The 15,063-nt window shown below is 45.8% G+C and overlaps 2 protein-coding genes across 5 annotated transcripts; both read right to left on the bottom strand.

Annotated features, from left to right (window-relative positions):
- Positions 1–168: 168 nt before the first annotated feature.
- On the bottom strand, positions 169–8,675 carry LOC127593215 (suppressor of tumorigenicity 14 protein homolog). Of its 4 annotated transcripts, none has more exons than XM_052054498.1 (19): positions 8,301–8,675; positions 8,056–8,227; positions 7,038–7,165; positions 6,571–6,638; positions 6,304–6,497; positions 5,606–5,695; positions 5,308–5,536; positions 5,094–5,239; positions 4,085–4,182; positions 3,869–3,972; positions 3,004–3,137; positions 2,823–2,930; positions 2,660–2,761; positions 2,478–2,591; positions 2,283–2,402; positions 1,556–1,739; positions 1,186–1,463; positions 890–1,086; positions 169–461 (listed from the first exon to the last, which is right to left on the bottom strand). In XM_052054498.1, exons 1-19 carry the CDS (start codon positions 8,463–8,465, stop codon positions 294–296), a joined length of 2,799 nt encoding a protein of 932 aa, XP_051910458.1. In that variant the 5' UTR covers positions 8,466–8,675; the 3' UTR covers positions 169–293. The 4 variants fall into 4 exon arrangements, with proteins under 4 accessions (XP_051910458.1, XP_051910459.1, XP_051910456.1 ...); XM_052054499.1 differs by having other exon boundaries at positions 890–1,026; XM_052054496.1 differs by having other exon boundaries at positions 2,283–2,591.
- Positions 8,676–8,805: 130 nt separating this feature from the next.
- Positions 8,806–14,990, bottom strand: tmprss7 (transmembrane serine protease 7). Its single transcript, XM_052054566.1, has 18 exons — positions 14,801–14,990; positions 14,004–14,208; positions 13,806–13,936; positions 13,662–13,729; positions 13,364–13,557; positions 13,251–13,286; positions 12,822–13,050; positions 12,524–12,648; positions 12,304–12,410; positions 12,120–12,226; positions 11,397–11,533; positions 11,196–11,303; positions 10,939–11,046; positions 10,750–10,866; positions 10,014–10,188; positions 9,676–9,944; positions 9,463–9,599; positions 8,806–9,376 (listed from the first exon to the last, which is right to left on the bottom strand). Exons 1-18 carry the CDS (start codon positions 14,858–14,860, stop codon positions 9,215–9,217), a joined length of 2,475 nt encoding a protein of 824 aa, XP_051910526.1. The 5' UTR covers positions 14,861–14,990; the 3' UTR covers positions 8,806–9,214.
- Positions 14,991–15,063: the final 73 nt, after the last annotated feature.

The following is a 15,063-nucleotide window of genomic DNA, read 5'->3' as shown; positions in this document are numbered from 1 at the left end:
TCATACATCGATGTTTTCCATCACTCACACCCATGAATGAAATGCTGTCTTCCACACATGCAAAAAAAACATTTGACAGCAATTGACCACTAGAGGTCGTAGTAAACTTAACGACAAGGGCTACGATTGGATTTTATGAAGACTCAAGTTGTTTTTTTAAAAATGACCTTTCTATTTAAAATCACCACAGTGCAACAAAGAAACACGTTTGAGTGACTTGTGTTTTTTTAATTTTTTTTTCAATCCGCAACAGACCCTCCAAAAGTGTTTTCCTGGTTCTTGTTGGCATCGGGTCAGGCCTGACCTCGGGTCTGCTGATGGATCCAGTCGGCAAATTTGACCACTTGCGTGTAGACGCCGGGACGGTTCTGCCTGGCGCAGCCCTCGCCCCAGCTCACAATGCCGGCCAGGAACCAGCGACGGTTGCGCTCCTGACACACGAGCGGACCCCCGGAGTCGCCCTACGAGTACAAAGAAGTGCTCAGAACAAGAGTTCAACCCGATATCACTAAATCGTGCTGTCGTTGAATGTAGATTTGAAACAATTTCAAAAGACATATTCACGTCTAGAAATAGTAGATGTTAAAACATTTTTTAATATTAAAAAAGATAAATGTAGACAAATTAAATCCGCAATTTTTGTAGCTCTCAAAAACAAATAAAAATACCAACGTTAAATAAATAAAAAAATAATCTCACCATGACGACTTTAAATGTCATTTTATTTTAGCAGGTGAGCCTAATACAGTGTCATGCTAACTAACCCCCCCACCCCCCAAAAAAACAACAAAAACTAAGTATTTGAACATTTCAAAAGAAATAAAAAAACTAAACGTATAGAAAAATAGTGAACGGATGTCCGTTTGCATTATTCACAAATAAAACTCACCTGGCAAGCATCTACCCCGCCCTGCAGGTTCCCCGCGCAAAGCATCCTGGGAGTGACGGCGTCATCGTAAAATTTGTTGCAGGTGTTCCTGTTTATGATTCGCACAGAGGCCTCCTGCAAGCGAGACGCCAGCTCCCCTGGCATCAACACGCACACAAATTTCAATTCACGCCGGTTTCTTCGCAGTGGCTGGCAGGCTGGAATGGATTCATTGCATTCCCATTCATTCCAATAGGGAACGATAAAAGTGTTTTTTTTTTTAGCGGGGGTTCACTGTCCCCAAAAAAAAATCGTACCATCCTCCGTGAGGACGCCCCAGCCTGTGACGAAGCAACTGGTCCCGATGGCGAAGGCGTGCGAGGGTGCCGGCACGCACACGGGCTGCACCAGCTCGTTGAAGAAGACGGGGGCGGCGAGCTCCACCAGGGCGATGTCGTAGTCGGATGTGAGCTGCTCGTATTTTGGGTGCGGGACGATGCGGCGCACCGGCCTGCTGGCGACAGACAAGGCGCTCTTTCCCGCCGCCATCAAGCGCGTCCCCATGTAGGCTCGCCATGAGCGTGGATCGGAATATCTCCATACAAAGTAAGGATACATATATATATATATATATATATATATTATTTCTTCTTCTATTCCTAGATTTAGATTTATATTTGTGCTTACTTGATGGAGTCCGAGTCCTGGAAGCAGTGCGCCGCCGAGACGAGCCAGCGTGTAGCGAGCAAAGTGGCGCCGCAGATGTGGCCGTAACGTTCCATCTGGAGGCTCACCTGCCACGGCCACGAGCCCGGAGACGCGTCAGTGCCCCCGACGATCTTGGGCCTCTTTCGGGGCCGGACGCCGCAACCTTTCGGGAACACGAGCGCAGATGTAGTCATTTTGCAAAAGGAATCGCTGCTTTGGATCTCCCCCAACACTCCCCCCCCATACAAAAAATGATTTTAACATTTCATTGCACAACCAAGGTTGAAGTTGAGATTTAATGTGTGCTGCAGTGCCCCCAAATGGCCGCAAATAAGTAAATAATTAGAAGAGAAACATTTAAATAAAGCAAAAAGATACTTCAAAAATTAAAAAAAAAAAATAAATAGGGTTCAAATAAACAAATACAAATAAAACAAAGCAAAAAAAGGAAAATAACAATCAGCAAAAAACAAAATCAAGAATAAAATGTTATGAACATACCAAAAATAGGCATATAGGTAAAAAATTAAAGAAAAAGAAATCAAATGAAATCTAAAATCTATAAACTATACATCTCTAAGATCTTAAAAATATAAATATTTCAACCAATATTTACTGCAATGCTTTCAATAATTCTGTCTGATCAAAAATTTGCATAGAAAACCCCCCCCAAAAAACGAAAGCATCGAAATCGGCCGTCACTTACCACACCGCAGCTCATCAGACCCGTCCTGGCAGTCTTTGAATCCGTCACACTCGGGGTTGAGCTTTGTCACGCACTTTCCGTTGGCACATTTGTACAAGGATGACGAGCAAGCTTTGACGTCTGCGGGAAGGGACAAAGACACCCACAAATCCAACGGCGGGAGAAAAATGATGATTCTTTCCCACGAATGCTCACATGCTCTGGTGCAGTTCATCTCATCGCTGCTGTCTTGACAGTCCACAACGCCGTTGCACACTGAAGACTTGGGCAGGCACAATTTGTTGGGACACGTGTGGTAACATTTACTTCCTGCCAACACAGGAAATGATCAAAAAGGTTCACACTGTGTGTGTGTGAGTGTGTGTGTGTGGACTCACTGCAGCCGCTCTCTTCGCTGCTGTCTGCGCAGACGCCACACTGGCTGCTTTGAGCGTGACACTGGCCATTAGCACACAACACCTGGCCGGGCCCGCACGACGCTGGGCGCAAACGACAACGCTGAGACGACGGTGGACAGTTTGATAGTTGATGATCACTTACAGCATTTGGCCTCATCGCGCCCGTCCTCACAGTCCCTGACGCCGTCGCACACTCTCCTCAAAGGGACGCAGCGGTCGTCGCTGCAGCTGAAGTGATGCGGCGGGCAGGCTAAATATACAGAGAACTGTTCATTGAAAGGGTGCTTTGCCTTTAAATGAGCTGTGGCAGGACGGCGACTTACAGCCCTGCGGCCAGAAGGCTCGGTGGCGCAGATAGAAACCCCGGTGAGTCACGGCTTCGTCTGAGTGGAAGTGGATGGAGAGGGGAGAGGAGTAGACCCGACTTCTGCCGTTGTCCGATACCCGGTTGCAAAATCTGGAGCAATAAGAGAGGCGATAAGAGTCACATGATCATTTGAATTGATCCTGCGCCTGTTCGATGTCGGGGCGAATGTGCTAGTTTGAGAAGTTAAAGGAATGATACCTATTTAGTCATTTATCCTTACACACACACACACACACACACACACACACACACACACACACACACACACACACACACACACACACACACACACACACACACACACACACACACACACACACACACACACACACACACACACACACACTCATATTCATTAATCGATGACATTAAATATGTCAAAAAAATGAAGGAACATATTTTTTAATTGAATGTTATTTTTAGGATTTAATGCTGCAGTTTCAAAATACTTTTTCATATGTTCAACATAAATACTTTTTACGTATGAGTTATTGATTTCTCTTCTACATTAAATATATTAAAAATGACAAAGTTCTTTCTGTGTTAAAGTGGTTGCGCATTTCCCATTTTCCTTGGTTGCTTCCACATTGCACTCAAGAATAAATATTTCGTTCACAGACGTTTTCGGGGATTTGCTCATTTTATATTTTTAATGGTTTTTAAACCTTGATGTGTGACAGTTCGTCATTTAACTCATTCAGTACCAGCCAATTCTAGACCAAGATTGAAAAGACGTTTAAAAACACCTTTGGGAGTGAATGAGTATTAAAAAAAACAAATCATTTTCACAAATTATCTGGCGCAGTCCCGTCATAACTCACTTGACGCCGCCCACGTCCAGCCAGTCCTTTTCGCAGCCATCCGACGACTGCTGGATGTCCAGGGTCACAATCGTCACGGTGATCAGGTACCCGGGTAACGGTGCCTGAGTGCGAATCGTTTCAATGACAAAAAAAAAAAAACGTTGACACAGTCATTCTCCCCCCCGCCCCCCCAAAAAAGAAATATTCTCGCCGACGCAGACAGTTAGGACTCACCCGGAGTGTCCACCTGCAGTCTATGTTAGGAGGGTAGTGATAGGGATGATACGGTGAGGAAACGGAGCCATTCCAAGAGAACAGTGATCCTCCACAACCTAAATAGAACAAAACCCACAAGCCACAACAAACCCATCGTGTGTTCATTTAGTGTGAATATTCGCCACAAACAATTCATTTGAAGCTCAACTATTTTCAGGCACCTTCTATTCATTGCGGGTTGATTCGATTCTTATATACCAGGGGTGTCAAACTCATTTTTGTCGAGGGCCACATTGTAGTTACGGTTTCCCTTGGAGGGCCGTTATGAATTTTGGAAAACCTTCCAAATCAGGGGTGTCAAACTCATTTCACATTGTGGGCCACATACGGACTCGGCAGATGTCAAGTGGGCCGAACCATTAAAACATTATATCATACTGTGCTACGAATCACCAAAATCTTATCTCTTTCCTTTGTTTTGGTCTCAAGAAGCATTGATTGGCGCTTTCATATCATTTGCTGCGCTGGGTCTATCTCAGTGAAAGACTGAGACTGCTGTTTTCTTCCCCGATCCAAACAATGTTGTCTTCTTAATTCTACTCTGATCAAAATAGTGTGCCCCTAGCAGATAATCCAGGAATTGCATTTCATTTAAAATATTCATTCTGTGTCTTTAATGCATTTTTTCACTTTTAAATTATCCCGCGGGCCAGATCGAACCTCCTTGGGGGTCGGTTCCGGCCCGCGGGCCGTATGTTTGACACCCCTGTTCTAAATGTTTCATCACCTCCACATATTACATACACGGCACACAACAAATTGATGGATAACTAGTTTTACAATCACAAGTCAAGAATAATGACTGTTATTGTGGATTACATGTGAAAATTTGAAATTTTGGCTCAGACTTGAGCAAGCATGATGGAACTTGACATGTTTGATTTGCTTTCGCGGGCCACATAAAATGATGCTGCGGCCCAGATCTGGCCCCCGGCCCTTGACTTTGACACCTGTGGTCTATACGAACCTGCCTTGGGGACAGCCTGGAAGTACGCTTTGAAGACGGCTCCCTCCCTCTGGCGGCTGAAGGAGAAGGTGAGCAGCATGACGTTCCCCGAGGACGTCAACCTCATGGCGGGCGAGGAGCCCGGCGTCGCGTGAGGCCCGCACCACCTGCGGCCACAAAAAAAAAATTAAAAATGGTGGGAAGAAATCAAACTCCAACAGGTGAGAGAGCGTACCTGGCGATTATCTTATTCTGCAAAGGAAGCAGGAAGTCGTAGGCGGACATCATGTGAGCACTGCAGCTCGGCGTGGCGGCGGCGGTGCCGCCGTGAAGCACGAGGACCACCAGGTGGACCGCGTGACCCGACGGCACACGGAGGCGCCACTGGTAGTAGAGTTTCTTGGGACTCACCAGAACCAGGGTGCGGTTCACGCCGTGTTTAGCGTACAGGTCGAAGGACACCGCTGCAGACAAGAAGCCAGGAGCAAGTATGAGCTTTGATTCGTTTGAATTTTTCGAAGTGGAAGCCTTACCTTGGAAGCCAAACTGCCACTTTCCGCTCTGGAGGCCGGTTGGATTCTTAAATTTATCGGACTTTTCTTCCCAGTCATCGGGATCCAAACCTACACAGCAGTGTCAAAACTGATTTGTGAGATTTTTGGGATACTGTGACATCATAAATAATTGAAAACTGATTTAGAAAGATTTTATATATGACTTCATGAGATTTTGCAAAGCAACAAAAAATGGCATCTTACCAGGGTGTGGTGGCAAAATAATGACACCACTATAAAGTCCTCACCAAGGGAATTCATTTGAGATATGACTTGATGTCAAATAAGCAGAAGGCAAATGACAATTCCAAGGGCCGATTTGTGATTTTGGGCAAATTTATTTTTGGGCCACTGCATCAAGCAGATTTTGACAAAAATAGTTCCACACATTAAAAAAAAAAAAAAAAAAACGTCATCAAGAGATTTCATTTGAGATATGACGATGTCCCACATGGGCGGACGCAAAACACCATAACGGTGACTTTCAAAGGATGGTTGTGCGTGTTTGAAACGCAGTTGGAAAAGATGTTTTTAGCCAATTGTGTAAGTGTATGGTTCGTTGTAATTCCATTTTTGACCTGACTGGTGAATTTTTGACTCTGGCGAAGAGTCTTTTGAAATTTGAAAAACGCAGTGGCTTGATTTGATTTGACACGAACGATTTCAAGCGACATTACCCAGAAGGTGTAGCGTGACGTCGTCCTGCTTCAAGAAGTACCGCTGCTCCCGTCGTCCATCCCACACAACTTTGTTGCTGCCCGGCAGCAAGCGCTGCAGCCTCTCAGGGCTGGAATGCTGTATCGCCGTGGCGATGTGGCCCGGGGCAGAGAATTGACTCCAGTAGAACACGTTGAGGCCTTCTGTGCCTTCACTGACACACACACAAAGCATTCTTTATTTGCGTCATGACGCTCAAGTGTCCCAATACTTTTGCGGCAGCGCACCTGAAGGCAGCAATCCCTGAGCGCAGGTAGTAAGAGCTCCACGGGGAGGACTTGTAGAGTTCGGAGAACTGAAAATTACGTTCCAGAATATCATATAAAAAATTGGACGTATCGGTTTTTAGTTTTTCCACAAGCCTCCATATTATGGCCAGGATGCCCTTCTTCCACTATGTGTGTGTGTGTGTGTGTGTGTGTGTGCCGCACAGAGACAACATTTGTATTGAAGTCTTTTGCTCTTCCTCTCACTATGGCGGGTTTGTCCTCAACACTGAAAAGAGTCTGATCCCTGAGGACTCTCTAGACCCCCCTTGGACACTCATATACACACACACACACACACACACACACACACACACAAAAGCTCCTGTTTCAGCTTTACATTGAACAGCAAGGTCAGGCCAAAGAGGAAGAAGCGAGACAAGGAACAGGGAATAGTCAGGCGAGCAAGAGGGCAAAACAAATCATACATAAGGCTTTAAAGAGCGCGCCCGCAGGTGAAACGGCGCCGAGGAACAGTCGGCGAGTTCTGCGGAGAAGCTCAAGTTGGGAAACTCCACGGTGCATCCAAGGAAGAACACGGAGGAGGGTGGGGCCGCTGAGGAAAAGAAGCAGAAAAAAACCCGCAAACATTTACAGTCATCTCTGTCTTTGAAAAACAAAATTGTGAGTCTGCCTAATTTTTTAAAAATGTGTTTTTGAAGAGAAAAAAATAGCAGACTATGATATTGTATCTTATAAAAATATACAGCAATGAAACAACTGATGTCTTACTGATGAATGATGATTCAAATGTGCTCAAATGACATATAGCATTTTATTATTTTTGCTCATTTGCTCCAATTGGAATGAATGGAAAAGGTCGCAGCTCCTCAGTAAGCTGCAGTAATAGAAATAAATCTTGCCAGAGGATAAAGAATACATGCATGCGAGTATTGGCATCTGTCTACATGTCCTGTTTTGTGTTCACAGTCCCATTGCTTGGAGAGTTATACCTTTTTAGGGCCCAACTGACTGACTTTTTATTTTTTTTAACAATAGGCATGTGCGGATTACAATTTTTGGTGGGATCAAATTCCAATAATGATTTAATCTGCCAATTAATTAAAAAAATATTGTAACTAAAATATATTTTGTGTCCCTTAATGCAAACAACGATATTACGTGCAGAACATTTGACTGCTTTGCAATACTTTGTCCTTTAGTCTTTCTTTAACTTTATGAGAGAGCGAAACATCAGCAAAAAATCTGCCAATATTTTGCTGATTAAAAAAAAAAACAACATTTATTTGTCTGACATATTAATATGTTTATGTAACGCGTTTATGACACAGCGACACCAATGCTAGTGGTTTGCCATTTCTTTTGCATAAGCATTAAGCTAGCGGGAATCAGGAAGGCAAAGTGAAGTGTTTTCTGTATTTAGACATCAGCACCTTCAAGTCTCTTTTATGATGAGGTGCTCTCACAAAGCAAAGCGTGACTCACATGTCAGATAGACGGCGGCTAAAGCCATGGCAGCAACGCACGACAAAACTGGCAGCAGTCCAAATGCCCATCTTCTGCGGCAACCAAATTCAGGTGGCGGACCTGGCGCCTCTTCAGTCTTTGTCGGTGAGCTTGGAAGCTGGGATGGCTCCTTCAGGACCCCCTCTTCCTTCTGTGGGAGACGCAGTTTAAGGTGGGCTTGATTATGAGTAAATAGTTAGGGTGTGTGGAGGGGGGGGTCTTACCGGCACCCCAGAGGAACCGGAGCGTCCTTGCCCGAAGACGCAGTACACCTGGCAGCCTTCCCTCCTCATCGCAGAGTCCCCGGTTCCTTCCGGTGAAGCAATGAGAGAGTGCGATAACACCCCCTCTGCCCCCCACCCAGACCGAAATCTGACCCTCTTTTTCATTCACCTGCACCGCTTTTTAGGTGTGAGCCCGAGGTCCACAATGCATTGCACGGCCGGGGAGGGGGTGGGGGGACAATGGGGCCACTATGTACAAACCCCGTTGACTGACATTGTGTGCAAACGTCCCCCTTGTGGCAATTGCGGCAGGTTGAACGCGCCGCGGGGGTTTGGGGGGGGGGGGGGGGGGTTTACATTCAATCAACATTTATTGTGTAACGTTCCACAAACAGTAATGGTATTTTCAATCCGGTTGAATTGGCGTGGGCAAACTTTTTGAAACTGGCAAATGGGCCGGGTTGTTTGTCAATGAAAACAAATGAAATAAAAGCAAACTGAAAAAAAGTTTCAATTCATGTTTATTTCAGTAAATATGAATTCATGCTCATTTCTAATACAGTTAAAGTGTGTTAAATTATCATAAATTAGTCCATTCATAAAATAGATTGTAAAATGTAGTCATCTTTTTACTACATAAAATTATAAAAATATTTTTTTCTTAATTTTACAAGCATGGTTTATTGGAGTACTTGAGAGCACCTTTTTTAATGGGATAAATAACTTTAAAAAATAGAATACAGTCCATAATAACCAATTTTAGGGAAAAAATGTTAAATTAAGGGGAAAAATATATATACTGTACTACTTTCTTGCATATGTAAATATTTTGTGGGCTGGATTAAGAAGCAATACTTTACCCAACAGTGAGTTTGCTTGTAGAGGGTTTTTTTGTTTTTTAATGAGCGGGGCTGTCAGCTGATGTGGCCGTAGATCCACGACGTGAACTTGGTGACCCTGACATAGACCCCGGGCAGGCCAGGTCTGCCGCAGCCCGCACCCCAGCTAACAATACCGATCAGGAACCAGCGGCCCCCGCCTGGCGCCTGACAGGATAGCGGCCCGCCCGAATCCCCCTGGCCAATCACAGCAGAGTACAGAAACCGGATCGCATACATTGAAACGGGGTCATTTCGGAGGCTCGTGCGGAAGCGGGGCTCACCCTGCAGGCGTCGCGCTCCCCCGACGGGACCCCCGCGCACAGCATGCGCGGCGACACTGGGCCGTAAGTCTTCTTGCACTCAGTCTGGCTCACGACGGACACCTGGGCTTTCTGCAGCACAGACGGCAGCGATTTATCTGCGGGGGAGGAGATATATACGGTATGTGTTTATTATATATATGTACATCCATACATACGTGAATATTTCCTCACCCTCTTCAAAGCGATGTCCCCAGCCTGTCACCCAGCAGCGGTGTCGGGCGGTGACGGCATGTGAGGCGGCGGGCAAGCACACGGGCTGCACCAGCGGGCTCAGGGAGGGCGGCCACGCTCTCTTGAGCTGCAACAGCGCCACGTCGTAGTCCAGCGTGCGGGCATCGTAGTACTCGTGCACCACGATGCGTTGGATCTCCGCCACGTGGCCAGCGGAACCCTGCGTCAGCGCGCCCAAGTGGGCCCGCCAGCGGCGCGGGTCCGACAGCCTGCGTGGGTTCGGATGTTAATTTGAGGAAGCTGCCAGGTGACAAGAAATAGGGAGACGGAATAGCGACCTGTCTTTGCTGAAGCAGTGCGCCGCTGAAACGAGCCAATCGTGTGAGAGCACGGAGGCGCCGCAGATCAGGTGACCCGAGAAGTGCAGGCTGACCTGCCAAGGCCACTCGCCCTCCTCGGAGTCGGTCCCGCCGACGATGCGGTGGGCCACCGAGTGGTTGGGGAGCCCACAAGCTGCGGATGACATCATCGTTTTGTATTAGTCACTGTCAACACCAAGACAGCAGCACCTACTGAGACTGTGGATGTGCCACTTCGAAAATACTATGACCTTTCCTTTGAAAATGTACTTTAAAAAAAAAAAAAAAACTTTTAGAAGATAGATTTTCCGCACTATAAGGCGCAGCTAAAAGCATTCCATTTTCTCAAAAACCACCAGTGCACCTTATAATCCAATGTGTCTTCTATATGGATCTATAGTCTGATCTCTTGGACGTAGTATTTGAAATGTTCTGCAAAGCGCTTTGTTAGAGCTGCAGCGGTTGTGAAAGCTCGATATAAATAAAGCTGTATTGTATTGTAGTGTATTCCTTTAGCGTAGCAAAACGCAACTGCAACCACAATTGTAGCTTTTATTATACGCACCGAATAATGCAGTGCGCCCTATATTTGAAAACAATTTCAAAATTGAAGGTGCGCATTATCCTCCGAAGCGCCTGCGGAAAATACGGTATACTTTTCTTTTTTTTTTTGCAAGTAGAAATGAAGTAGAGTATATCCATTTAGTTTACTCACCACAGTCGAGTTCGTCGCTGCCGTCCTGACAGTCAGCAATGTCATCACACCTGGCGTTCTTTTTCTGGATGCACGAGCCGCTATTGCAATGATAGCTGACGGCTGAGCAGCTTGTTTCTGTCGCACAGCAAAACACTGTGAGCCAGAGGCATAAAGATATGATGCATGGTCTTAAATAGGACATTTCACCCCGTGTGCAGTTGGTTTCATCCAATCCGTTGGCGCAGTCCGTCTCACCGTTGCAGACAAACAGAGGATGCAAAGGGCTGCTGCCGCCACAGTTTTTGGTGGGCCTCGCTGTAACGAAAAGACAAGTGACATTATGCAAGTTGTTTCTACACTTTTCTCATTTTTTTAATGCTCAATCTTTTTGAAATATTTTTTAAAAAAGTTCTCTATACGAGCTACAATAAAAGTCATCGCCAATTCAGAACAATTTGACTCACAACAGAAGACCTCGTCGCTCTCGTCCTGGCAGTCATCCAGCCCATCGCAGCGTCGACTTTTCTCCACGCAGAGTCCCGTGGAACACAGGAAGTGACTTTCCGGACAGGCTGAGGGAAGGACGAGAGCGGCAGAAACAGAATTAGGCACCCCGTGCAATAACCTTAGACTCCCTCTTCACAGATAACAACAAACCCCCTTACGTTGGCTGATGTTGTAGCTGCTGTACGTCACATGAAAAGGTTGCGTGGCGCTTCGGGACGTGCAGCGAAATTCCACATTGGCGGTGCTCTCTCCGATGCGAAATATGCTCTCATATCCCACGTAGCTGCCACAGTAACTGTTGACGACAACATCATTCTATGGCTTCCTTGAGCAACACTAATTTGGGGTCATTATTTGGCAGCTGGAAAACGACTAGTTACTGTAAATGACATGCAGGCTCAATTTAGCAAGCAGTGGTATTAGTCCTTTACAAAAGGATAAATCACTTTCCCTCGATGTGGCCTCACTGTTTGGCAAGCAGGAGGTCACGCTCTGGGATTTTATAGATTAATAGAAATACCGTGTTGTACTCGAGTGTGACTAAATAATATGATAACCAGTTGAAAGGCTAAGGCAAAATTTGGGCTCACTATTCGGCAAGCAAAAAACTAGTAGCCCAGGAATATGTGGGCTCACAATGTGGCAAACATATCTGTCGTCATGTATTGACCAAGAGCAGAGATGAACATTTAGAAAGTGCGAATAACCCACTTTGGATCATTATTTAGCAAGCAGGAGGTAACACTCACTGTTATGTGATGATTAAAAATATTTTTTGCTGTGTTGTGTAATGTTTAAATAATTGAATAACACATTTATTGGCACTATTTGCAGCATATCCATCATAATTTTTCATCAAAATCTGTTATTCTTGCGCATACATCACTTCGTTGATCCTCCACCATCCATGCTCACACCCCTTCATGTCTTTCGGTTTCAGCACATAGTTTTGAAGCTGCAGCGCTACCCCCAACGCAGCGTCAGGAGTCTAGAATAAAATGTAAAAAAGAAATAAAGGTAAATGATGGAAGACCAGAGCGTAACGAACGTATGCCGGAGCGTTACCTGAAAGATCCACGTGCATGAGCAGTGGGGGGGCATAAGGCTTGGGTGGAAGGGGCTGTAGACCTGGCCTGTCGCATGCTGTTGTGACGCTATGCGAGAAACGCACACTGAGGGGGGTAACAGTGGATATAAGAAGTCACATCCCTGTTCAAAAGCCATGTTTTCGTGGCAGACTTTTCGAATCCACTGTGTGTTAAGAATCAAACGAGCGATGACCCACACTCTTCTGCGATGGCCTCAAAGTGTCCTCTGAAGCTCTTGGTTCCGCTGGACATGGTGAAGGACAGCAGCATGACGTTGGAAGTGGACACAAGGGAGATGGAGCTGGACAAAGGCGCACACTGCCTGCAAACAATGAAGACACACATGGAAAAAAAACAAGAAATCACTTCAGTATTATTCTACCCTTCTCTGTCAAAAACAAAGAAATGTATTCTTGGTAGTGGACTACAGCAGCCTCGCTTTTCGGAAGCTCTAGTTTCCATATTCAGTTTTTGATGAGGGGGTGTAGTAGTCACCTGTGGAGAACTCGGCCCCTCATGGGCAGAAGAGCGTCGTACACAGTCAGGGCGTCGTGGACGCAGTCACTGGGCTCGATTTGGAAGGAGGCGACGGTCAGCCGGATGAGAAAACCGGGCACGGCGGTGAGCTTCACGTGGCACCGCACGCCACCCCATGATGAAAAGACATTCAGAGGGACCCTCGCACCGGGAAGGCTGGCATAAAGTTTGTCTATACACTGGGATCCTGTAATATTCACATTTCAAAGTTTATTTCTTATATTTTGGTGTGTGCAGTAAAGCCTACATGTGTACTCCAATTAAGCTATCGACCTAAAAAATAAAATGACAAAAATAAGTCTTGAAGAGGTGAGACAATGGTACTCATAGCGCAATTCCGAATTCCTTATCACTAAATTTATTTCAGGTGACAAAACATCCACCTACCTGCTGCATTGGAGGTGTAATCCGAGCGTCGGACAGCTGCAGAAAAGAGTAAACCTGTCATTTTTTTTTTTAAATAAAAGGAAACACTCCACACATCACCAACAGGGGGCCACCATTGACGAGGATGGAGTCGATGTCTACAGGGAGGTCCAGGAGGTAGCCCACCGATGAGCGGTTCTTCAGGCTGGTGTGAACCGAGTCCCTAAGGATGACGGCCACGCATTCCTCACACACCGCCGCGCTCTTCAGGCGAGGGACTTCAAACACCATCCAAAAGTGCGCCAGCACGCCTCCCTTGTTGTTGGTACTGAGGGATTACAAACACATAGTATATGACAAGACCATATGAGTTTATAAAGACATTGTAACAACAAGCTGAGTGGGCAGGATATTGAAGTTTAGAGAGTATACCTGAGGTCTGAAATGATGGCGTGCTTGTACAGGCGAGTCACTGAGGACATCTTGTACACGCCGCTTACCTGCAGGAGCAACAACGACATTTAATACAGTCTGAGTGCACAAAGTGTATTATGCACAGTACAACACCCCGGATACCACATGCTGTATTCTGGTCGCCATGGAGACAAACTCGTGGGATCCGGCCTGGCGGTACTCCGGGATGAACTCCACATTAGCCACGCGGAACATCCCAGCAAAGTACACCACACTGTTGCCCTCGCGTCGAACTGGGATCAATTAAGCACGAGACTTAAATGACCGACTATTTGCACATCATGGTCAACACACACTTACATATGAAGACCCAGAGCAGCGACCACAGGACAACCACTATCACAAAGACCACAGCCGTGATGATGACCGCCAAATGCCGAATGCTCAGCAGGTAAGCCCACAGCCTGGACAGACCTTTGGGCTTCCGCCTCGTCTTCCTGTACATCCTGCAGAGTTTCTGCAGCGTGTGGTCCACTGTGGAGACCTCAACCGATACGTCATTGAACTACAGAAACACATATAGGGTCATTAGTTACACTTCTGAGATGGCCTACTCTTGACAAGGATGTGATTAATGATGTAGAACAAACAACGCGAAATGTCAAGCAATGCATGTTCAAAGATCCGTAAACACTTTGTACGGTAATAGAAAATGACAAAAGATGTGATTGTAATGCTGCTTCATCCCCACTCCGCCGAATTGAATTACACTCTACTACACATGTATTATTCATTTGGTGTCATTCCATATGCAGCACGGTAGACTCCCGAAAGGGGAGAAGAAAAAGAAAAGTCACATTCAATGAGAGAAGGGAACATACAGTGAAGTTGACACAAGTCTTTACAATGGGGTCAAGGATTGACCCCTGCGGGATACCCTGTGGAGTAATATTTATTTGCCTATGACACCAGTTTCACCAGCTGACATAAAAGCAGACATGTTTATCGTAACAGGACATGTGAAAAAGTCTTCACCTAATTGTGAAACATGAAAATGAGAGCAAGAAAAGTTTCCAAACTTCCTTCCACCAATAATTTGACCTAAACCCTTTTGTACGTAAATAATAATAATTTAAAAAAAGGTCTTATGCTCTTACACTGACGGCATCCTGTTGAGATTCGTCGGCATCTCCGCTCTCCTTGCACTCTGGGCCCATGACATGGGCATCCCCATTGAAGGCCACTTTATCTCCTCATTTCCAGTTTTCTTGTTGAAAGATCAATTTTCAGTAGGGAAAAAAAGAGCAAGATCCAGCACGCTGCACAGTCAGTCGGCATGTGAAACAAGAGCCCAGGCGTCAGAATAAACGCACTTATCCCGTTACCGTCATTACAGACTCCCTTTGGCACAAAATGTCTC

Source organism: Hippocampus zosterae, chromosome 20 (genome assembly GCF_025434085.1).
Source record: "Hippocampus zosterae strain Florida chromosome 20, ASM2543408v3, whole genome shotgun sequence".
Taxonomy (NCBI): Eukaryota; Metazoa; Chordata; class Actinopteri; order Syngnathiformes; family Syngnathidae; genus Hippocampus; species Hippocampus zosterae.
The sequence above is the reverse complement of the archived record's forward strand: the minus strand, read 5'-3'. Positions and strand labels throughout refer to the sequence as shown.